Source organism: Hemiscyllium ocellatum, chromosome 2 (genome assembly GCF_020745735.1).
Source record: "Hemiscyllium ocellatum isolate sHemOce1 chromosome 2, sHemOce1.pat.X.cur, whole genome shotgun sequence".
In the NCBI taxonomy this organism is placed as follows: domain Eukaryota; kingdom Metazoa; phylum Chordata; class Chondrichthyes; order Orectolobiformes; family Hemiscylliidae; genus Hemiscyllium; species Hemiscyllium ocellatum.
Genome location: NC_083402.1, coordinates 80,821,152 through 80,845,841, shown reverse-complemented (window position 1 = coordinate 80,845,841; position 24,690 = coordinate 80,821,152). Strand labels below are relative to the sequence as shown.

The 24,690-nt window shown below is 40.0% G+C and overlaps 1 protein-coding gene across 1 annotated transcript in view; it reads right to left on the bottom strand.

Moving 5' to 3' along the window:
• ostf1 (osteoclast stimulating factor 1) overlaps nucleotides 1-24,690 on the bottom strand; it is an 84,146-nt gene that overhangs the window by 36,374 nt on the left and 23,082 nt on the right. Inside the window, exons 3-7 of the mRNA XM_060845066.1 lie at nucleotides 15,481-15,531; nucleotides 15,325-15,388; nucleotides 9,911-9,964; nucleotides 4,950-5,057; nucleotides 50-99 (exon numbers count right to left, since the gene is read on the bottom strand). Of these exons, the coding sequence (XP_060701049.1) occupies nucleotides 50-99; nucleotides 4,950-5,057; nucleotides 9,911-9,964; nucleotides 15,325-15,388; nucleotides 15,481-15,531 (327 nt within the window). The remainder of the gene's footprint in view (nucleotides 1-49; nucleotides 100-4,949; nucleotides 5,058-9,910; nucleotides 9,965-15,324; nucleotides 15,389-15,480; nucleotides 15,532-24,690) is intronic.

The window sequence follows — 24,690 nt, the reverse complement described above, 5'->3', positions numbered from 1 at the left end:
TATATCTGACACTCCATGATAAATCTAAAGCCAAGTCTAATTGTCTTACCTGTTGATTTAATTCAACTTGCGGTTGGGAAAGCAGAATTTTCACTATTCCTAGATTTTAAAAGAAACAGTTAATTCAGAAAACACAAAACTATTGCAAGAATCTTCAATTTCAGCGGAATAGATTTTGTGCTGAGTGACAGAACCAAAATATATGAATTTCTTCGTAAGGCTCAAGTTCAGCTAACTAAAACCAGGTTGTTTACGAGCACTGAAACATGAGTAACATTTCCACAAGTTGTTTATTTGATGTCACCCTACTTTTAATTAATGTTGAATGGTAAGTTTTCCAAGTTGAAATTCTAGCTCTACCAGAGATCCCATTAACAAGCCTGGCTAGCTGGTCAATTGGTAATAGCACCCAACATTAGAAAGAGAGAAACCCAAAATAGAAATTGCTGGAAAAGCTCAGTAGGGATGGCAGCATTTGTGGAGAGAAATCAGAGTTAATGTTCTGGTCAAGTGACCTTTTCTCAGAACTTCAGTTTTTATTTAAAGAAACCTGCCCTGGCTAAGGTATAAACAAACATTTATTGATCGGCCATTAGCCTAATTAACTACAACTTATGACAATATCATAAGCTCAATATCACCTTAACTTCTCAATATTTCAAATCCCATGCATTTTATAAACTTACAGTAACACCATTCACCTAAAGACAACTGCAAGTATGCATTAGGCAAGAACTTTTAAAAGCTGATTGGGAGCAGATGTTCACAGGAAAATTGGAAGCCTTCAGCAATAAGATAAGGAGTGTCCAGATATAGTATATTCCTATTAGGCTCAAAGGAAAGGCTCATAGGTTTTGGGAATGCTGGAGAATGGAGGGTTCGGTTAAGAAAAAAGAAGTGTGTCAAGTATAGACAGGATAGGTCAAGTGAATCCTTAGAAGAGTATAAGGCAGTAGGAGCATATTTAAGAGGGAAATCAGGAGGGCAAAAAGAGGACATTAGATAGTTCTGGCAAATAGAATTAAGGAGCATCCAAAGGGTTTTACAAATACAGTAAGGACAAAAGATCAACTAGGGAGAGAATGTGGCCCCTCAAAGATCAGCAAGGCTGCATTTGTGTGGTGCCGCAGAAGACTGGTGTGTGTGTGTGTGTGTGTGTGTGTGTGTGTGTGTGTGTGTGTGTGTGTGTTGTTGGGGGGGGGGGGGGGGGGGGGGGGGGAGAAAAGAGAAGGAGATAGTAAATGAGTACTTGGCATCAGTATTTACTGTGGAAAAGGACATGGAAAATATCGAATCGGAACTGGTGGTGACATCTTGAAAAATGCCCATATTACAGAAGAGGAAGTCTTGAAACAAAAGTTGATTAATCTCCAAGTCCTGATCGCTGGGCCTCTTACTGAGATATTTGTATCATCGGTTGTCACAGGTGAGATGCCGGAAGACTGGAGGTTAGCTAACGTGGTGCCACTGTTTAAGAAGGATGGCAAGGACAAGCCAGAGATCTATAGACCAGTGAGACAGACATCGTTGGTGGACAAGTTGTTGGATGGAATCCTGAGGGACAGGAAGTACGTGTATTTGGAAATGCGGGGACTGATTAGGGACTGTCAACATGGCTTTGTGCATGGGAAATTATGTCGCACAAACTTGATTGAGTTTTTTTGAAGCAAAGAGGATCGACAAGGGCAGAGTGGTAGATTTGATCTACATGGACCTCTAAGGTGCTTGATAAGGTTCCCCATGGGAGACTGGTTAGCAAGGTGAGATCTCATGGAATACAGGGAGAACTAGGCATTTGGATACAGAACTGGCTCAAAGGTAGAGGAGGGTGGTGGTGGAGGGTTGCTTTTCAGACTGGAGGCCTGTGACCAGTGGAGCGCCACAAGGATCGGTGCTGGATCCTCTATTTTTTGTCATTTACATAAATGATTTGGATGTGACCATAAGAGGTACAGTAAGTTTGCAGATGACACCAAAATTGGAGGTGTAGTGGACAGCGAAGAGGGTTATTTCAGATTACAACAAGATCTTGATCAAATGGGCCAATGGGCTGAGAAGTGGCAGATGGAGTTTAATTTCGATAAATGAGAGGTGCTGAATTTTGGGAAAGCAAATCTTAGCAGGACTTATACACTGAATGGCAAGGTCCTAGGGAGTGTTGCTGAACAAAGAGACCTTGGAGTGCAGGTTCATAGATCCTTGAAAGTAGAGTCGCAGGTAGATAGGATAGTGAAGGTGGCATTTGGTATGCTTTCCTCTATTAGTCAGAGTGTTGAGTACAGGAGTTGGGAGGTCATGTTGCGGCTGTACAGGACGTTGGTTAGGCCACTGTAGGAATATTGCATGCAATTCTGCTCTCCTTCCTGTCAGAAAGATGTTGTGAAACTTGAAAGGGTTCAGAAAAGAGTTACAAGGATTGTGCCAGGGTTGGAGGATAAATGGATAAAGTATTTTCCCTGGAGTGTGGAGTCCTCAACTAGAGGGCATAGGTTTAGGGTGAGGGGCAGGGGGACATATTAGAGATCTAAAGGGCATTTTTTTCACACAGAGGGTGGTACGTGTATGGAATGAGCTGCCAGAGAGTGTGGTGGAGGCTGGTACAATTGCAACATTTAAAAGACATTTGGATGGGTATATGAATAGGAAGGGTTTGGAGGGATATGGGCCAGGTGCTCACAAGTGGAACTGGATTGGGTTGGGATATCTGGTCGGCATGGACAAGTTGGACCGAAGAATCTGCTTCCATGCTGTACTGATATGACTGACTCTCTAGGCACATTTGTTCCACTGCTAAACCGTCGATCTATTTGCTACTTTTTCTAGCCACTTAAGGGGTTCAGGACGAGGGCTGAAACAGACATTTAGTGACCTGTTACAAAATTATCAAGTGACTGAACTCTCAAGAGTATGTATTCAACTTAATCAGATTAACTTTCACCAATGTTGCAGATATCTATATTTACATATAAACAAATATTTAAAGATTATGTATACTTCTATTTAAAACTTGGTCAGATTTTGCCATAACAGTGAGACCAACAGACTCCGTTATAACCAGGTAACTGTATATGGTTAACTACAAAAATGTTGATGTTGCTTTCCAAGGTAACCTGTCCCTTGGTTTTGGAGAACTGTTTGTGGTCCTCTGGTGATCAATTAGATAGAAAATTAATAAACAACATGAGCTGAAAAGATTAGGCTGCAAGTGAGAGTTTTATGAACATGCTTCTGATAATTGTGAATTAACCTCTCTGGCCTCAAAGGGTGACATCTCTTTCCCTCAAAAGATGATTAGCTCTGTTTAAATATTTTGGACAAAGTTACCATCTTGGAGAATGTGTTGTCTTCACTTGCTCAAAAACATCACTGATCCTTTGTGATCAATACTGCACTGGATCAGATATCAGAGGAGAGCAAGTCTCCTTTGCTAATGCTGCGAAAACTTTGTCGCCAGCAGTTAGCAAACTGAATGGCAAGATACACTACTCCACCATAAAATCTGGGCTATTATTCCAAACCCAAGTCAACACTCATTATTTGATTTATTTTAGATTATTGGAGATAAGTATAATGCTGCCAAGTAGATTTTAAGTTTTTATTTTCCATTAAGGCACAACAGCTAATTTGTTTAGCAATTTTACATTTAAGCTTCACAATATGAGATACTAAGGGGAATTTGAACTCCATCTCCCAAAAAAAAAGGTGCGTTGGTTCAGAGAAGGGAGTTAAAATATCAAACAGGAACATAACCCACCCACTTTTTGACTAAACAGAGGTTGGGGAAGGAGCAAGCAGGCTGTAACCTTTACTTCTTGTGATGTAGGCTATATTTTTACATGTGCTTAAGTTAATGATAATGCTGTTACACAAATGAAGTGATGCTGTTTAAAATTAAGACCATCTTTTTGCTTCAGCCAACATCATCTAGAATAATTTAATCATACTATTTGTGGGATTGTGCCATTTGCATAATCATTGTCACATTCACCTGAAGTCTCCTGTCAGTCAAAACAAAGTACAACTATGTCTTCATTTTAACAACATCTAATTAATCCAAATTGACTGTCGTCCCAAGGCTTGCTATAATTTAAATGTACAATAATTGACAAGCAGCATTCATCCGTAATTCTCTAGATTCATATATACTAAAAACAAAAAACTGTTTAGCACTAAATAGTTGCAAACAGAGTATATTTATTTCATATATATTCTTAAAGACATGCTTTCTCATGAAATGTGACCTGCCTCATTAACTTCAAAAGGACCGAGTTTGACAACCACACACTCCTCCAAAGCAGTAAATGGAATTCTATGAATTTTAATAAAGGAAAGCTGCTTATTCGATACACTTCACCACGCAGCATGCTTTTATTCCAATGAATAAACTTGCTCAGTCCTCAACCAAACTGCCCTCCAACTAATGGAACAGTACAATTTTGTGTTTAATTAATCAGACTAATTTGTGATTAATCTTTCAATCTCTTCTGTACACAAAATTAAAATGTAATTGATACTGACAAATTTAAAGACTAAATTTTATCATTTGCCTAACAGCTGCTTCACCAGAAATTTAACCAAAGGTCTTAGTAAGCTAATATTTTGCAACAAGTTCAATGCTATACATGGATAAGAACACTTCACTCCACGAGAATATAGTGTACACACAAACACAGTTTTCTCATTCAATAGTAGCATTACTTTCAGGAGCCGTCAATTTAATTGTTTTTGACATGCTATCCTTTAATTTCAAACATGACAACAATTTTGCAATCCCAAAAACGAGAACAATGATAACTTTTTAAGAATAGCATTATGAATCAACTCAAGCACTTAAATAGCCTACACAACACAAATAAGAGCGGACAAATTTGGAATACACCTTGGAAATGAAAAATAATGTAATAAGATTTGCGTAATTATGAGCTCTTTTTTGGCAGCAAAAGTCTTACCAATGTGTCCTCCATGGCATGCCCAATAGAGAGCAGTGTTTCCAGCTTTGTCGAGAGCATTGATTGCAACCCTGTTGTCTAAACATTCTTTCAACCAACTTTCATTCCCTGAAAAATGCAAATATCAGCATTAGAAGATTTTTTCAATTTAAAATCAGCTTAACAGTAATGTAGAATGCAAGAAATCAGATAGCAGTTTGACAGAAGGTGCACTTTATATCCCAGGAGATAGAGAGAACGGCAGATGCTGTAGAGTCAGTCAAAAACTGAGGTTACAAAAGCACAGCAGGAACAGGAAAGGTGACATTTCAGGCAGAAGCCCTTAGGTCATTCCTGACCTGCTGTGCTTTCCAGGGCCATGCTTTTCAGCACTGTATATCTTTTCAGGTATTGGAAAGTGCAAAATCATAAGGGCTGGCTTAAATGAATAAGCATTTGAAAGTTCTAAAGAAAAATTGGTTTGGCTAGAGCAAAGGAACTGCTAAGCAAGGCTGACAAGGACCTACTTGTTTGAATACATTCTACCTAATGGTGCATTAAACTAGATTTATATCAATGTCAGCTATAAAATTAGAGCGAAGGAGGAATATTGACAAGAGCAAAAATGAAATGGGGGAATTAAACAGTTAGAAGAATTTACAGACCTTTCTGTGGTTGCAGATGTAATTGGCTCTGAAATTCAGAGTTTGGCAAGGTGGAAGGGTGAACAACCAAAGGTCATGATGCACATAACTCAAAGCACACAAGTGCGCCTTCCAAGCTGGTGTCATTTACCACCAAGAAGCACAAGGCTAACAGATGCAAGTGAGCCAATTTGCAGGTATTCCTCTAGACTTAGAACAATATCACCATTCCTGGGTCAAAATCCAGGAACTCTTCTCTTAATGTGGGTGTATCTACACCACAAAAACAAAAGGAGGAATAAAATAAACTTCAAATTAAGTACATCACGTGTTTTGTAAATAAGCCTGGCGAGCTGCAACAGTCAAAATCGGACAGTATGGACTGCACCCGCTTTATAACCAGAACTTTACAAAGCTTCAATATAACTCTCCTGCTTTTGCATTCAATACTTGATCTAAAATTGCCCAGGCTTCAATAGGCTTTGTTAATTTTTCAAACATTTCTCCATCTTCAATGACCAAACATATACACCTCAAGGTCCCAATCACCTTAAATAGAACTCTGCCACTTAGTCTACACTGCTGCTTCCCGTCTCTTTTGCCATGACAGAATAAGGGAAACGGTCACATGGAGGTATCATCACTGGCCTAGTCTCAAGCTAAAGCTTTGGGAACACTGGTTCAAAGGCCACCATGGCAGCTGCTAATCTACAGCTGCATTGCCAAATGGGCAGGTCTGCTCCTAGTTCATGGTGTAAAATGACCTTGGGGAAGAAAATGTGCCATCCTTACAGGTCTGCTTATAGGCAAATCCAAACCCACATTAGTTGGCCCTCTGCTTAATTTTCCTCTGAAATGAACAAGCAAACCACATTAATGAGGTGAAGGCTTCAGAGAATTAACAGAAGATTTAAAATTAGTTTCCAAGAATAAAGCAGTTCAACTGTACAACTAATTCAAATTAACCGGGACTGTCTTTCTTATAGAAGTTTGAGAGGAGATTAGATAGTAGTTTTCAATATCAGAAGTCCAAACAGCATAGATAGAGAGAAGCTGCTCATCCTTTGAATTCAGAATCTGGAGGAGTGGAAAGTGAGGAAAAAGGGAAACTATCCTTGTTCAGTGAAAGAAGGGAAAGGATGAGGGCAGAAGTCAGAGCTGGCTAAGGGCTCTGATCACCCTGATGGGGATTTGAGGCAATTGGTCATGTCGGAAGCTTCCCCATGGAAGGTGCCATCACTGACACAGATTCGACCAAGATTGAGAAACTGGCACAGTGGAATGGAGCCTTTATAGAGAGCAAGGTGTGAGGAAATGTAGTCAAGGTAAAATATGGAAATCAGTGGGTTGGCATTGTCAATTCTAATCCCACTTTCCAGTGCCTTAGCCTTTCGTAGCCTTGCAAGTTCTGGCTCTTCAGGCACAGATCCAGGTTCCTTTTAAATATGCATTGAGCATTTGTGTCTCATACACCACACTGGGCAGAGAATTCCAAACATTCATCATCTGTTGGGTGAGATTTTCCTCCTGCTCGCTCAATCCTTTTACCAAAAACTTCAAATCTGTCTCGGTAACTGATTTCTCCATTAAAGAAATAGGGCTTCCCTGTCCACTCCATCCAAGCCCCTTACTATTTTGAACACTTGGAACAAGTCAGCCCTATCTCTGCCAAAGAAAATAAACCTCATACACCCAAATTTTTCTCATACCTGCAATTTCCAATTAGATGCTTGTCTATCGACAGAGCAATAGTGTCCTTTCTGTACTATGACGACCAGGTCTCTCCACAAAACTCCAGCTGTGGCCTAACCAAAGTCAGTCTCAGCACTGGATCCCTGCTCTTTTATTCAATAACTATCCCAGGAAAGAAAGCATTCTACATGCTTTCTTTACCACTTTGTTTATCCGACCTGGAATGTGAACATGCATTCCGTTGTATCTCAATTCCTCCACGCCTTTCAATAGCCCATCATTTGCTTTGTTTGACCTTCCTAAAATGCAGAATCTCCAACTTTTCCAAACTGAATCTCATTTGCCAGTTTTTCACTCTCAAACAAATTACTGATATTATCCTGCAGTCAACAGTCCATTTCACTATCAACCACTTAGACTATTTGAGTTATCTGCAAATTTTGCAATCATACCTCCTACATTTAAGTCCGAATCATTAATCTGTACAACCAACAGCAAGAGGCTCTGTTGAACAGCATGGGAAGCCACTTGCTATTTGCCAGAACATCCCATTGATCATTATCGCTTTTCTGTCAGAGTGAATTTTGGATCCAATTCACCATATTCCCTCTAACCTGTGGGCTTTAATGTTTCTGGCTAGTCTGCCATAAGGGACTTGTTAAATGGCCATATTCAAATCCATGTAGACAACATTTATTGCATTATCCTCAATCCTCCTTGTAAACAAAAAGTAATGCAGTTAGTAAGGCATGATCTTCCTTTAATAAAGACATGCTGATACCCCAGACTATTCTATGACTTTTCTAAATAATGGTTAATGCTATCCCTAAACATGGATTCTAAATTTTCCCACTAACATCAGACTGGCTGACCCATAACTAGCACACATTTTTGAGTAATGATACAACATGCAAATTTCTCCAATTTATTGGTTCTTCACTTGTTTCTCAGGGAGTTAAGAAAATCATCCTCACAGCACCTGTTTTATCCTCCCTGGCTCCTTTAATGGTTTAGGATACAATTAATTAGGTTACAGATTAGATTACTGAGATTAGATTAGATTACTTAGTGTGGAAACAGGCCCTTCAGCCCAACAGGTCCACACCGACCCGAAGCGCAACCACCAGTACCCCTACAGTTACCCCTTAGCCAACACTACGGGCAATTCACCTGACCTGGACTTTTGGACTGTGGGAGGAAACCGGAGCACCTGGAGGAAACCCACGCAGTCAAGGGGAGAACGCGCAAACTCCACAGAGTCAGTCGCCTGAGGCGGGAATGGAACCCGGGTCTCTGGCGCTGTGAGGCAGCAGTGCTAACCACTGTGCCACCGTGCCGCCCACAAATCTGATGAGTTATCCATTTTTGAGGTGATCAATGTCTCCAGTATTTTTGTTCACATTATGCTTGTTTTGTGTGTCATTTCCTCCTTCACTGGAACTTCTGTATCATCCCCCAACTTTGCCAAGATGAATACAAAATATTCACTAAGAAACCTGATCTCATTTTCTGGATCTACAGACAAGTTCAATGTACAATTCCAATGGGCTCAACACTTAAAAAGCAAAACGTGGAGAAACCCAGCAGGTCTGGTAGCACCTGCAGAGAGAGAAACAGGATTTTAGTGGTTGGCGTGAATAGAAGATCAGTCATATTTACTAACATTCTACTGATCAATATGATCAGAACTCATCATTCAATTTAGTACCCTGTTTCTGCTTTCACCACATACCATTTGATGCTTTTATCTCAAAGGGCTATACCCAATACTTCCTCGAAAACAAAATGTTTTGGCCTCAACCACTTTGTGACAGAATTCCACAAGCCTACCAATCCGAGTGAAAAAACGTCCCCTCTCAGCTCAGTTCTAAATGGCTCATCTTGTATTCTCAAGCTCATTCTTGACTCACTGGTCATGAGGAACATCCTTCCCACATTTACCCTGTCTGGTACCATTAGACTGTTTTATGTTTCAGAGATTCCCCTTCATTCTAAACTCCAATGAATATAGTCCTAACTGATCCAGGCTCTCTTCTTAAGTCTGCTCCCCACCCCCCGCTCCCCAATGCCAGGGATCAGTCTGGTAAACCTTTGTTGCATCACATCCATTACCAGAACATCCTTCCTCCTAAGACGACCAGGACAGCACACAATTTAAAACTTTTGAAATGCAAAAAACTGTTACATTACAGGAAAATATGGCCGTCAATTCTCATACACAGACGGACCCACAAACAATAAAGAAAAGCAGATAATCTATTTCTGTAGCATTAGTTCTGGATAATGCTAGCCAAGACACAGCCAATCTTCTGCAGTTCTTTTTTGACAAAAACTATGGCCTCATGTCCATTCTGATAAGTCAATCCATCCTCACTGTCTAATTGAAAAGCAATACTTCCATAGTCACAGCATTGCCTCAGCCCACAATGAAATGTATACAGCTATGTTCAAATTTCTAGTAAGGATCTAGAGTTGGCACTTTTAACAGTTTCACTTTTTTTGCCCAGAGATAATGGGAAGATAAATTGCAACTGTTTCAGTGTTGTGAAAGTTGCATTTGTAAATATAATCAGAGAAAAAAAAGTTATACATTGTAACAGAATTTAGTTCACCTTGTATTTGTAGGTTATTTCCATGAATACTTACCACGTTTGGCGGCTTCGTGCAATGGGTTGTCAATTGATTCTACATGCTCAGCCACTGTAGAAAGAAATTAGAAGATCAATTATTCAGAAAAGTTACAATCACTGGACAGTAAATCTTCAAAGAAAACAAAATTGAGGAGTATCCAGCAAGTCAGAGGAGAACATTTCAACATCTGTTTGGGCTTTTCTTAAATAATCTTCTACCCAACCAAGAGTTTTTCAACATCCCTCTATATTTGGACTTGCTGTATGGTGCATGCAGGTTTTGAGCAGTTTGTCAGGAAACAAACAAAAGAGATATAATGACAGCACAATTCCAACACAGTCTGGAAATACAAGTTTCAAAGCATGTTCCGACTGGAGAAGAAAATCTGAAAACTAATTTATGTTGACAAAATAATGGTATGAAAGGGTCTACAAATCAATATGCAATGTTTCATATTGTAGTAGTAACCTGGTTTATTCCAACAGACAACGCAAATTGCTCTTGCCCTCAATAAAACAAAATGCAGAACAAAAACAAATTGCTGAAGTGCAGCATATTCAGCAGCATCTGTGGGAAGAAAGCAGAGTTAACACTGAATTCAGTGAATCTTCATCAGAACTGATATTACTTGGGAAAAGCTAGTACATACGCTAGCCAAAACGGGGAGGGGCAGGGGAAATAGTAAGCAGTTAGGTGGAGGTGGAGATGGAGCAGAGAAGTGTATGGTGGGGTGGGGGGTGGAGGGGGGGGGGGGAAAGAAGGTTGAGAAGGTATGAAAGGGGTCAGGGTGACTGTTCAAAGCAACCCATGTCATAACAGCACCGGTGTGGGCGTGGGTTACAAAAATTGCAAGGATGGAACCAGTATTGAAAATTATTCAACTCGATATATACAGTCCTACAGGTTGAAGGGTCCCCAAGTGAAAAATAAGACTTTTACGAGCAATGCAGCTCACTGGAGCACTGCAGCAGGCTTGCGACACAAGTGTTGGAACACGATGGTGTCACAAAGTGGCAGATGGCTGGAAGAGGGCGATTTAGATGACTTTTGCTGACACACCAATCGGTGTTCTGAGAAATGGTCACCCAGTCTGTATTTTATCTCAACGTAGAGAGGAGACTACTTTCTGACAGCAAATGCAGCAGGCTAGATTGAGTCATCGAGTCATAGAGATGTACAACATGTCCAACCTGTCCATGCTGACCAGATATCCCAACCCAATCTAGTCCCACCTGCCAGCACCCGGCCCATATCCCTCCAAACCCTTCCTATTCATATACCCATCCAAATGCGTCTTCAATCTTGCAATTGTACCAGCCTCCAACACTTTCTCAAAATGCAGCTCTGCGCATTTATACGAATTAAACTCCATCGGCACTTGTCAGCCCAATGGCCCATTTGGTCCAGATCCTATTGTAATCTGTGAAGAAGCTCTTTCTGATGAAGGGCTAATGCTTGAAATGTCATTCTCCAGCTCCTCAGATGCTGCCTGACTGGCTGTGCTTTTCCAGCACCACACTCACGACTCTGATCTCGAGCATCTGCAGTCCTCACTTTCTCCCAAAAAGCATGAAGCACAGGTAAATTGCTGCTTCACCTGGAAGAGTATTGGCTGCTTTGGATGGGGAGGACTGAGGAGTTATACAGACAGGCATTACACCATTTTCAACCAGATAGCAAAGTGCATGGGAATGAAAAGAGATGTTGAATGGAGGACTGAATCAAGATGCCTTGGAGGAAACAGGCCCTAAGGAATGCTGCCAAGGGAGGGGAAGGAAAGGAGTGTCTGGTTGAGAGAGATGACACTGTGGCTTTCATGTGCTCTGTCCTGATTTATTTTAGAAATAGATCGGGGACAGGTATTGTGCAGTCTGAGAAGATAAACATGAGGCTTTTAAGAAAAACAGAAAAATAGAAGCAGCCCAAGTGACTGTGGTCACATTCAGATTTAGGATTATGGTTAGCTTTCAACTGTTTTGCTGGGGCTTTAGAAGGGTTGGAAGGCAGTGAATCTCTCTTGGCTGCTACTCTGTTGTCTTTGTATGTTCTTTCCTCCTGGATTGGAAAACTGCATGTAAGACAAACTGTTTTCTGCATTTGTCTTTTTCTCACAGGGGACTTTCCTGGAGCAGTTACTGGTTTGTAGTAAAATAATTATTCTCAATTTTTCCAATAGACATGAGTTATTCAAAGTTCCTTTCTTTTGTTGTATTTTTAATAGAGTTGGAATGAACTTTTGCTTTACGTCAAAACATATGTCCAATAGAATTGCATCTGGAAAACAGCATCTTGCATTTAAAATAAAAATTTAGGGTCTACATTACCTTGAACTATTTTGAGGGGTCTGGTCTGGTCTGATCCATAAATTGGGGGCTAGGATCAAGATCAAAATCTCAAAGTCTGCATGAGTTTAAGATTATTGGACTCAAACACAGCAACTGATATAGGTATGAATGCATTTTGGGCATTGAATTCGGTTGGTTTAAACAGGGTGTGCTTTATGTAGTCATGACTCGTTCAGTCACCAAGAGTTGTCTGAGAGGACAGGAATTTACTTTGGTAGATTTAAAAAAAAAATGTGGGCAAGGCAAAGCTTTTGAATTGGGGAGCGGGGAGAGGCAGGCAGAGCGAGCGGGGGGGGGGGAAAGAGAGAAGAAAGAGAGAGAGAGAGAGAGAGAGAGTGTGTGCGAGAGAGAGAGTGTGCGAGAGAGAGAGAGAGAGAGAGAGAGAGAGAGAGAGAGAGAGAGAGAGAGAGAGAGAGAGAGAGAGAGAGAGAGAGAGAGAGAGAGAGAGAGAGAGAAGGAGAGAGAGAGAGAGAGAGAAAAGCGGGGGAGAGGGGAAGGGAGAGAAGGTAAGGGAGAGCAGGGGGGGGGAAGAAGGTAAGGGAGAGCGGGAGGGGGGAGGTAAGGGAGAGCGGTGGGGGGGGGGGAAGCTAAGAGAGAGTGGGGGGGGGGGGGGTGAAGGAAGACAGACACAGAGGAAAGCAGGGAGAGAAAATGTGAACTTCAGAAGAAGTTGGTGATTAGATGGGAAAGTTGACCAAAAGGGCAGAGGTGAAGGTACAAGGTAGGCATAGGTGAGGAGGATAGTGACGATGAGCAAATTCATCATAGCCAAAAGGCCCGGTTGGGATCTGTTTGAACATGTTCAAGCATTGCCTAAGTTCGACAAGCCAGTCCAAAAGAAAAGACAACTGAGGTGTTACAAGAAACATATCCTGGAAATTGTCTGGACTGAGATAACAAGGTCACAAAGCCACAAGTTGAAATAGGAGGATAAATCAATAAATAAAACGATAACGAAGTTGAAATACAATTTAATCAGAGACTGTTTGATCAACTGGTTGAGAAGAAACAACAGGGAGGCCAGAGTGGATATTTTTAGTTCAGAGAAATTAACTGACAAACAGAGAAAGATGAAAAACAAAGTTGGATCAAAAAGCACAAATAAAAGGAGTGTATCCTGAAATGTTACTATCCAAGGCTCCAGACTACAGTATTCACTGTTCACAATGTGGTCTCCTCTACATTGGAGGCACAACAGGTTGGGGGAACGGCTTTGCAGAACACCTAAACTCGATCTGAAAAGTGACGACATGCCTGCAACACATCACTACACTTCCCGACGATCATTTCTATGGCAGACCAGTTGCAGTGTTCCAAGGAGCCTGTGCACAAGCTTGAAGAACAACATTTCATTTTCTGCTTGGAGACATTGCAGCCTCTAGGAGTCATGGAGTTCAGTAAGTTCAGTAACCTGATTCCATCTTCCACTTTTTCTTTAAAAGTCCACCCCACACCAGATCTTGTTCTGCCAAGGGTTGCTTTTCACACAGTCACCCATTTATACCCACAGTCAGGCCTATTACCACATTATATGGGTTGCATTCAGCACAGCCAATTCATTTTCTGACTCTTAACTCTTAATATCTCTTATTCAGTTTTTCTACTGACCTGACCACCTATCCATTATTTCCTTGTTTATGGACTCCTTTCACGCTTTTCTCTCAGCTGCATCTCTACCTACCCTTTCCAGTTTTAACTATCCACTAAGTTTTGATAGAGTCACCCAGCTTGAAATGTTAGGTCTACATTCTTCCCACTGATGAAAATATGTTGCTGGTTAAAGCATAGCAGGTCAGGCAGCATCCAAGGAATAGGAAATTCGATGTTTCGGGCATAAGCCCTTCTTCCCACTGATGCTGCCAGACCTGCTGAGTTTGTCCAAGTTTCTCTTTGTTTGAGGAGGACTCATCTGGTCATACAGACCCATTGGTTCAACTGGTCCTTGCCAACCACATTCCCAAATTAAACTTGTCCCACTTGCCCAAGTTTGGCCTATTTCCCTCCAAACCTTTCCTATTCATGTACTTATCCAAATGTTTTTAGAATGTTGTAACTATTTGCAACCACCATTCCTTTGGCATTTCATTCCACACACAAACCATTTGTTTAAAAAAAAAACCCTATGTGTCCTTTGTAAAAACTTTCTTTCACCTTAAAAATATAATCTGGTGTTGAACTCCCACACCCTCAGGAAAAGGCTTTTTCTTCCACCTTATCTATGTCCCTCATGATTTTGTAAAATTCATGAAAATCACCCCTCAACCTCTTATGCTCCAGTGAAGCAGTCCCAACCAATTTTTATCACTCTCTCCATTCCTGACAACATCCTGAACCCTCTACAACTTAACACCATCCTTCTATACGACAGCAACTAAAACTGCACACAATTCTCCTACGAGGCCTCACCAGTGTAAGTACAACCTCAATTTCAAGTCCCAACTTGTACACTCAAAGGTCTGAGCAATGAAGGCAAGCATACAAAACATCTCCTTCCTTAATGACTGTGTCTACATGCAAGGTAAACTTCAAAACATTATGTTTCTGAACCTCTTGGTCTCTGTTCTACAACACTACCAGGGCCCTACCATTAATTGTGTAAGCCCTGCCCTTGTTTGTTTTACCAAGATGCAATACCTCACATTTATCCAAATTAAACTCCATCTACCACTTGTCAGCTCATTGACCCAATTGATCAAGGTGTTTTTGTCATCTTAGATAACCTTCTTCACTGCCCATTATACCATCAATTAAGTGTTTGGGGAGGTCATTGAACATCACCAGCACCCATTGTTCTTTCTTTGAAAAAAATATGGACTATTTATGACGGCTGTGAAAAACCTGATTAATTCAGAAACCCATGGGAGAGAAGAGCATGATTATAACTGTAACATAAATGAGATTTTCGGACAGAGTCTCAGAATGCTTAGAACTTGACTCTGGTTCTCAGCCTAAAGATGTGGTATTAATTCGACGCTCGAGTCAACAATTTTGGGCTTCTATCAAACACATTAAGAAACGCACCTGTTATTGCTAGTCATAACTTTAAAAATAATTGAAAATATTAGCACAATCCACTATACTTGCCATAGTTACTTGGAATTAATCCTGTTCGGCCTTTGCATGTTCCTTTCCACCAATTGGGATCACTCTTAACATCAGAAAGAAATTATTTAAGATTACTGATCAATAAATCTTGAAATGTATAATTAAACAATGATATACAATTGACCAAGAACTTACAATATCTGAGATGTAAAGTACGTCGCCTTCCTCAAAGTATAGTTCATCGGGCTAAAGAAAAGACAAAAACATCGAGTTAAGCAGTTATCAGTCCAAAGTTAACACTGAATTGTGGTGAACGAGTTTGGAGGGATACAAGATTCCCTCTAGTCTCTATCCTTCTCTCATCATTAATTTAACCATTGAGATAATTATACAGGCCTCAGACTATACTCAGAAAAAGTCAGTCAATCTATAAGATTTTACTCAAAGGACAAGCAATGTGAGTTGTGCAAATACGTAACTAGCTTTCCAAAAATTCAATACATGCCTGAGCTAAAACAAAGAAAACTGAACTTTGGCTGAGCAATAGCTAAACTGAGGAGAAAAGTTTAAACAAATGATCCAAATGGTATTCTGTACTCAACATTCTTCTGCACATACCCCTGTGCCAATGATGTGTATCTTCCTGGAACAGGTGTAATTGGCTCAACTCTGCTGAACATAGAGGTAGATTCCCAATTCCTTTCCAGGAATCTTCTATGAATGGTAACAAGTGGTAAAAAAGGGAGAGATTTCAGCTCACACATTGGAGATAATTTCCAAAGGAAGACAGGATGCCAAAAGCTGTTACTCTTTAGGCAAGATCTCTTACTAGACTCAAGACCATATAGTGTTACTTTTTTGCGACCACAACTAGGTCTCATTATCTTTATCCAAAAGCCTTGTTGACTGGACAAACAGAAGATTTGGCAGCATCTAACAAAGAGGAACAAGTTTAGCCCAATCTAATTCTTCCTCAGTTCTGAAGAGGAATCAAATTAGACTCAAAACTTTCACTCATTTCTCTCCATAGATGCTGCCAGGCCTGATTTTACCAGCACGGCTTTCATCTTGTCAACTGGATGTCTCAATTCAAACTCCTACTTGTGCACATGCCACATTGTTATTGTCCCCAGTGCTTTTTACCCATTTACAAACCTTTTCTATAGAGAGTTCTATATTATTAAAATCTAACAATGAATTAGCCAATGTTATGAGACAAATATTTGGCTCACATCTTCATAACATTTTCAAGTAAAATAGCTAATTGGATCATAAATATTGAATTCATACATTGTGGTTGTGTGTCATTAACAATTTCACAAACATACAGAAGTCATAATACAAAACAAGCAATTCATTTCAAAGTGCTGACATATATAAATACTTATGTAATTACCCATCCTATCGTAAATTTCTCTAAGCACAAAAGACACTAAACTACACCATCAAAATCTACACACAGAAGGCCAAGGATTATTAGCCATGCATATACAAGTGACCCATCGGCCTGAGAAAAGCAAATATCACAATTGTGCTGATTGACGTCAGTCAGGACAAAAAAACACTTGAGCATTGCGGATGAAAAATTGTAACTGACAGATTTTAGACTAAGAGCTTCCAAATTTGAACAGTAGCACGACCACCATACATCAGGTTATATAGGTGGAATAGTGTCTACTTGATTAACTGCAATACTCTTGCTGATCTCACATCTTCCCCAAACTCCAGCTGTTCATGATTTTGTCACATGGCCAAAATTTGTGTTTGCTTATGCCATTTTGAAACCAACTATGTTATTATTAAACATTGAACACCTTTGCAACAATACTTAGAATTTAAATACTACTTTCTAATTTTCCCAAGATCATCTTCTCCAATGTCTGCAATCTCTTTCAGATAGGTACCTCTTTTCATTCTGCTAATACTGTAGTCCTGTGGCACATACCCTGTGTGTAAGGTCTCCCTTTGCACCATCATTGGTAGTAGAGTCTTCAGCCATCTTGTGCCCCTTCCTCGAATTTCATTAACTTTCAACATCTTCACATTTAGAGCCAAACTTTCAATAACACCACAAAATTCTTCCTCTGTCAGGATTGCTTTATTTCTATATTTTGAAGTGCTGTTAGAGAATGCTCTTTGACCTTACACATGATCTTGTCTGATACTGGTCACTCTTGCATGCAATCCAAACAGTTGATGTTCTGGAGTGATTCATTGCTATCCAATTTCTAAACACCCGATAGCACAGCACAAATATGCTACATTATTTCCTGAGCCAAAGTGAATATTGTGACAGTACATACATGAGAAAGACAAATACGACTTCAAGAGTTTTGAAGGTAGATATGGAAAAATTTTAATGCAAAATGAGATTTTTTTGAAGCATTTTCTTTCTCAGCTAAAGTCCAGTAAAACAGTCAAAACAAGTTTACCTTTATTTCCATATAGTATGGAAACAGACCCTTTGGTCTAACAACCTTCATGCCCTGACTGACTTGTTTAACAGCAGATTTCTTTCTGGTTACTTCCCAAAGCAAAATCTGAATGCAAAAATGTTACTTCTAGCCCTAGATATACTCTGTCGCGTGTTTAAATCCTACCTGTTTCATCTTTTCCAAATCAATTCTTAGACATGAATAGAATTGTCATAATTTCAGTGGATGTGAAAATAGGCGATGTAGAACATAGAACATTATAGTGTAGTACAGGCCCTCTATGTCACACCGCCCTGTGAAACCAATCTGAAGCCCATCTAACCAACAATTCCATTCTCGTCCATATGCCTTTCCAATGACCAATTAAACGGCTTTAAAATTGGAAGTCTACAACTCTTGTAGGCAGTGCTTTCCACACCCCTACTACTGAGTAAAGAAACTACCTTTTACATCTATCACCCCTCAAAGTAAAGCTTTGCCCCCTTGTGCTAGCCATCACCATCCTAGGAAAAAAATCTCTCAATGTCCACCTGATCTAACCCTCTTATCTTGTCTCAATTAAGTCACTTCTCAACCTTCTCTCTAACAAAAATAGCCTCAAATCCCTCAGCCTTTCCCCAAAAGACCTTCCCTCCATACCAGGCAACTTCCTAGTAAATCTCTGAACCCTTCCTAAAGCTTCTACATCCTTCCTATGTGGTGACCAGAACTGTACAAAATACTCCAAAAAAGTGGCTGCAGCACAGCCTTATGGCTCTGAAACTCAATCCCTTGTTTTAAAATGTGTGACAATATGCTGAATTCTTCATTGTCTTTTGGTGATCATAGCAAATGAGCCTGGAATGAGGCAATGGATTCCTTTAGCATGGCTTGTTCAGCTTTAATGCACACTGTGTAATTTCACTTTTTATTTTAATTCCAACTATTTAAGTATTAAATTCCAAAATGCTTTTTGTAAAGAAAAACTGCAGTCATAATTCCAAAATGTGATGAATGCATTAGACTTGCACATCTTGACAAGTGAAAACTTAGTTGTAATAGAAAGTATTAACTTGCAGCATATTGCAGCTTTTTTGGGGTAACATGCTGTAGGTACTGGACAAATCTGACTGTTGAAGATATAATTCAGCTGTTAGATTTGCTGTTGAATAGCTGCAGTTAAAAATACAGTTCATTGTATTAATTTGTTAGTACAAACTCTCATTTATGTAGTTCACTCAGGACAGTTGAGTTATTTTGACAAAATACAATTTTCTAGTCTTTGTAGTATGGATACTGATGGCAGAGACTCTACCTGCCTTTTCATCATGACTACCAAGAATCTCTAATGCTTGCCACTGGAGTCTGTTGGAAGGACTTGATGGTGGAGGCTCAAACTGTTTGGCTACATTCTGAAGGTAGCTGATCTGATGTGAAGCTATAGATAATTACAGAATCAAACCAACCATGCTGAACAAGCTGCTTTGTACACATGATCCACACTTATGTAGTACTGCGGATTACATTAAGTGCATTATTTAAATTATCTTAATTATACTTTTCAACAATTTAAACCTCATTTTTGTCGCAACTGTAAATTGTTTGTTTTTGCTAAGAGTCGGATAGTCTGATAAATGCACTTCTGATCATGCAACTGGAGATTGCAAAAGTGTAAATCTATCAAAATCCATTGTACTTGCATCTGTATCATCATATCTATTTCACTGAAAAGTAAGTTAAGTTATATACCTGTGTGTCTAAATGAGGCTAGGATATACTAGCTGCAAATTGTTCCACAGTTGAAACTGTAAAAGTACTGTGGGAAGGACAGTCAATGTAGAGGAATAGTGTACATGAAAGTACATACCAATGGTGAACTTAGCAGTTCCGTAACATGGGGTGTATGTGTTGATTTTCTTAGTTGCAGAACTATGGTTAGGGCTGTGACAATCCTTAGCATTTCTCAAGTAAAAATAAAAGAGGCAGTTATCTTCAAAAAAAAAGTCAAACTTTTAAAATATTTGTAAATGATTTGTTCTGCTTATTTTTGAGGTGCACTCACTTGCACATTGACAAGACCATCCCCCCGCCAAAAAAAAGCAAAAAAATTGTCTGTTTTTGGTAGGACTGATCAGGACAGCCATGTTCAATCAGACAACAGAAGCAATTCTTTGCATTCTCTTCCAAAGTACATGGGACCACAGTTTAATATCACAGTTTTTTTTCACAATGCCAACTTCCTTACTCTAGCCTTAATCCCAACAGCTTTTCGTTTCTTTCATGTAGACTTTTAGGAAGAGAATTCTGAAGAAACAATTGAAATGTGTCACATTGACATCTTCTATTGAATGAATGATTTACATTATCTTCCAAGAAATTAAGGAGCAGTCAGCAAAACTCATTTCTTTAGTAACCTAGAATATGCAACAAAAAAATCCTATTACTTTTTCGTTAATACCATGTGAATAACTGGTCTGAAGTTACTTGATTATATTTGTCAACCATTAGTAACAAAAATATAGCTGCTGGTTCCATCAATAAGGTTACAAATCACAATATCATGTTCATCTGGAAACACTAGCTCTTCATCACCATCTGACGAAGAGGCTGCACCTCAAAAGCTAGTGCTTCCAAGTAAACCTGTTGGACTATAAGCTGGTATTGTGTGATTAACCCCAGTCCAACACCAACACCTCCAAATCATGTTGATCAATAAGGTCAGAATCAGTGACATTTTATTCCTCAGATACTCAAGCAGTCCATACCCAAATGCACAAAGACTGGGACAGATAAGTAGACAGACAGATACCATACACATCTCCCAAATGTCAGAGAGAATCCAATCACTATCCTTGACATTCCAGTTTTGCCATTACCGAATCCCCCACTAACAACATACTGGAGGATACTATCAACCATGAACTGTCATTAACCAACGAGACAAGTCAGGAGTGTGATGGAATATTCCCCACTTGCCTGGATGAGTGCAGCTTCAACTGCACACGTCACAGAGCTGTACAGCATGGAAACTGAGCCTTTGGTCCATTTCATCATGCTAACCAAATATCCTAAATTAACCTAGTCCTGTTTGCCCATATTCCTCTAAACCCATCTTATTTTTATACACACCCAGATGCCTTTTGAAATGTTGTCATTGTATCAGCCTCCATCACTTGATGAATTCCCGATAAACAGCTTGTGCCTGAAACATTGCTCCTAACTTACTGTGCTTTTCTAGCACCACACACACTAATCTTCAGCATCTGCAGTCCTCACTTTCTCCACCACTTCCTCTGGTAGCTCATTACATACATGCAACACCCTCTGAAAATGTTACCCTTTAGGTCCTTTATATGTCTTTTCTCCACTCATCTTCAACCTATGCCCTCTAGTTCTGGACTCCCCCATCCTGGGGAAAAGACCTTAGCTATTTACCCTATTCATGCCCCTCATGATTTTATTAACCTCTACAAGGTCACCTCAGCCTCCAGTACACCAGGAAAAATAGCACCATCCTATGCAGCCTCTCCTTATGACTTAAATGCCCTAACCCGACATACTTGAAAATCTTTTCTGAGCTCTTTCAGGTTTCACACCATCCTTCCATAGCAGGAAGATGAGAATCAATGCAGTATTCCAAACCTGGCCTAACCAATGTCCTGTACAACCGCAACATGACCTCTGAACTCCCACACAATGCACTGACCAATCATAAAAGCATATGCCTTCTTTATCCTATGACTCCACTTTCAAAGAACTATGAACTGGCATGTTGACTATCAGTCCTTATCGTTGAGAATACCTGTAAATTGTGACCCTTGCAGTCCCCTCCAACACATATCATGCTCACTATTTAAGAAAAGTGTAAGAGCGAGCCAGGGAATTATAGACCAGTGGCACCATGTCAGCCAATCTTCTGTCTTCAGGCACCTCACTTATGGCTATTGATGAGACCAATATCTCAGTAAAGGGTCCAGCAATCCCTTCTAATGCCTGCTTCTATGCACTATGGACATTTGTAAAGATGTTGCTATTTGGCTTCCAAAAGGTCTCTAGCTTCTATATCTTTTCTCACACTAGATATTGATGCACGGTACTCATCCATAGCTTCCTTATCACCTACGGTTTCAAAGAGGCATTCTTGCTGATCTTGGAGGGGTCCTATTCTCTCCCTAGTTACTCATCCTTAATGTATTTGTAGAATCTCTGGATTCTCCTTGACCCTATTTGCCAAAGCTATGTTCCCTTTTTACCCTCCTGATTTCCCTAAAGTATACTTCTACTGCCTTTATACTAGAGCTCCAAGCAGCCTGAACCATTGATACACAGCAGCAAACCATCAAGGCCTCTTCGAAAAAGTACCATAAAAGAGCAGTTGCTTGGGAAACACCTCAGCCTCCAGTACACCAGTTTTCCCTCCAAGCAACGTACCATGATTACAACCTGCAGTGAAAACAAAACTGCTCTTTTCCCTTTGCCACCTCGCTCCCAGACTCCCCCTTCATGGCCTTGATCTTTGGTCACATCGCTGCCATCATTGGCCTCCAGCCTTGCACCCTTGGGACCACCCTCACTTCCCATTCTCTAGCTGGGCCACAGCCAGGTCTCTGACCCTAGTTGCCAGCCTTGCCCATTTTCTTGTCCAGTAGCTCTACCCACAATGCCCCACCCTTAGGTTCTAGCCTTAGTAAATGCAAGCATGAACCAACCCATGAGTGGATGTCGCTCCTGAGATTCTCTAATCCATTCACTGAGGCAACATTTTCCCTCAATGGTGACCCTCTTAATTGAATTGGCCCCAGTAATGTTGTAGCTACCAGCAACAAGTGTGCTTGCCATTGCGTAATTTGAATGTTACTAAGAACAATCATTCCTCCAGTCAACAGGTCAAGATCCAGATTCACATTTGTTCACAGCATTCAGAGTACATCTACACTGTAGAGTGAATGCAGTGGTTCCAGGTGGCAACTCAAACCTTCTCTTACAGGTACATTAGAATGAGCAAATGCTGGTCTACCCAACAACCAATGAAACAGTGAAAATAAATTAAGCTGATGGCATGGAACACTTGTGACAACTCCCTTAGCCATGTTTGGGGAGGGGGGGGAAAAAAAAGAGGGGGGGAAAAAAAGAGGGGGGGGAAAAAGTTAGGGAGAGACAGGTTTCTGCATGCAGCGTAATGCCATAAGACTGGTGTTTGCCAAAACAAGAATAAGACTTTGCAAAATTTCCTCCGCACTCTCCCTCACAATGTTAGTGAGGAAAAGGTGAAAGCAGGGACACAAACTATTTTTCAAAGTTGTTCAGTCATCAGGACATTGGATAGTCCCAAAATTTCATTCAGTCACGCAAAATATGCAGGACCTGATACGACTGAATTTTCTGGAACTTTTAAAATCACTACCCTTTCTACAGTTTTTTAATCACAGTTCCTATCTCAAGTATAGGAATTTTTTTTTCCAGAATAACTAAATAAATTTAAAGTTAATTGTGGACTTTTTGTTGCACCAGTTCTGTCTGGTACAGGAAGTATTTGCAGCAACAGACATATCCGGCTTTTAGTAATCTACTCACAAAGCACAATGGCAGCAGCATGTTTTTAAATCTAGTTGGGATAATGCACTTCCTAAGAGAAGTGCATTGCTCAACATTTTTGTTTGCAAACCATTTGAAAAATGTGTTTGGTTTAAGCAGTCATTACATGACAAAACCAGTTATTAAGCAATTCAATTCAGTACCCTAGTTAAAATCAGTAGTTCTCACGCCCTGTATGCTGAACAACTTTGACTTGGGAATCTGTGCCTAAATGATGCGTTACTGTATTTGCTTTAATTGCACTTAATTTTGAATTCTGCACTGTTGCTTTAGTCATAGAGGAAGGAAAAGACTTTGATTTAGTTTCCATTGATGCGTCATCCTGCCAACCTCCTCTCCACATTTCGCAATTTTCAAAAATATCACTTTTTAAATCAACAAGATGACATTCAATGGATGTCTCCTCGTTACTAAATTGGCTCAAAGGAGTCAAAGCACTTTGAATGAACATGGTCAGGAATGGCAGGCCATGATTTCAAACTGAGTTTAGCCTTAATCCAACATGTTTGGACACTAAGAATCAATATTTTCTGGGAAATTTGCAACCAGTCTGAAATTGGATTGTCCTAAAATCCCACAACTCCAATAGTGCCCTCCAGCTAGCTTTAGTACATGTCCATTATTTGCCATATAATAGCACCCATTGGGAACATCACAGTCTAGCAAGTGAGCCTTTAGGAGGCCTCACCAGAGATGCTATTTCTAATTAAAGATGCATTGCTTTAAATACTTAGCCAAGCAAAACTTTTGTTGAACTTTTTGAGTTAAAATCATTTTCATACCTCCCCTTTACATTATTATAATATTTAACAGCTATTTTGGATTAAGGAATACCAAGATTTGAAACAAACTTTACACATAGGTTAAATGGACAGAATCATGTCTGACAGTAAACCCAAATGATTAGGTTGCTATGTCAAAAGAAGACAAAGTTACAATGTGTTATTGAAAGGGAGATGCAAATGATTAACGTCTGGAAACAATGAGAACTGTTCGAGTCCATAATAAAAATGACCCAGGTCTTTTGAACTCAAAAACACTACTGGTATCACATTGTAATCCATAGTGTTTAGTTTTGTTCATTTGGTTTTAAAGTAAAAGCATTGGCAAACAAAAATTGCTATCCACAGCCATTTCTGAACATAGGACTAACACATTTCCCATTGTCATGGGAAGAAGGAGAATGGAGAACTTTTCAGATCAGATTACAGGCTTCCCAACTAATCCAGGAGTTGCCACGGAGGGAGTTTCAGTTTATGTCATGGGTGACCTGCAGTCCATTGGGAAGGGAAGGCGAGAGCCAGAAGCTAAAGGTGCAGACTTGACCAACATCCGAGTTGAGAAAATGCTGACTATCATTCACCATGTCGATGCTCACTTTCAAAGCTTTTTGGTG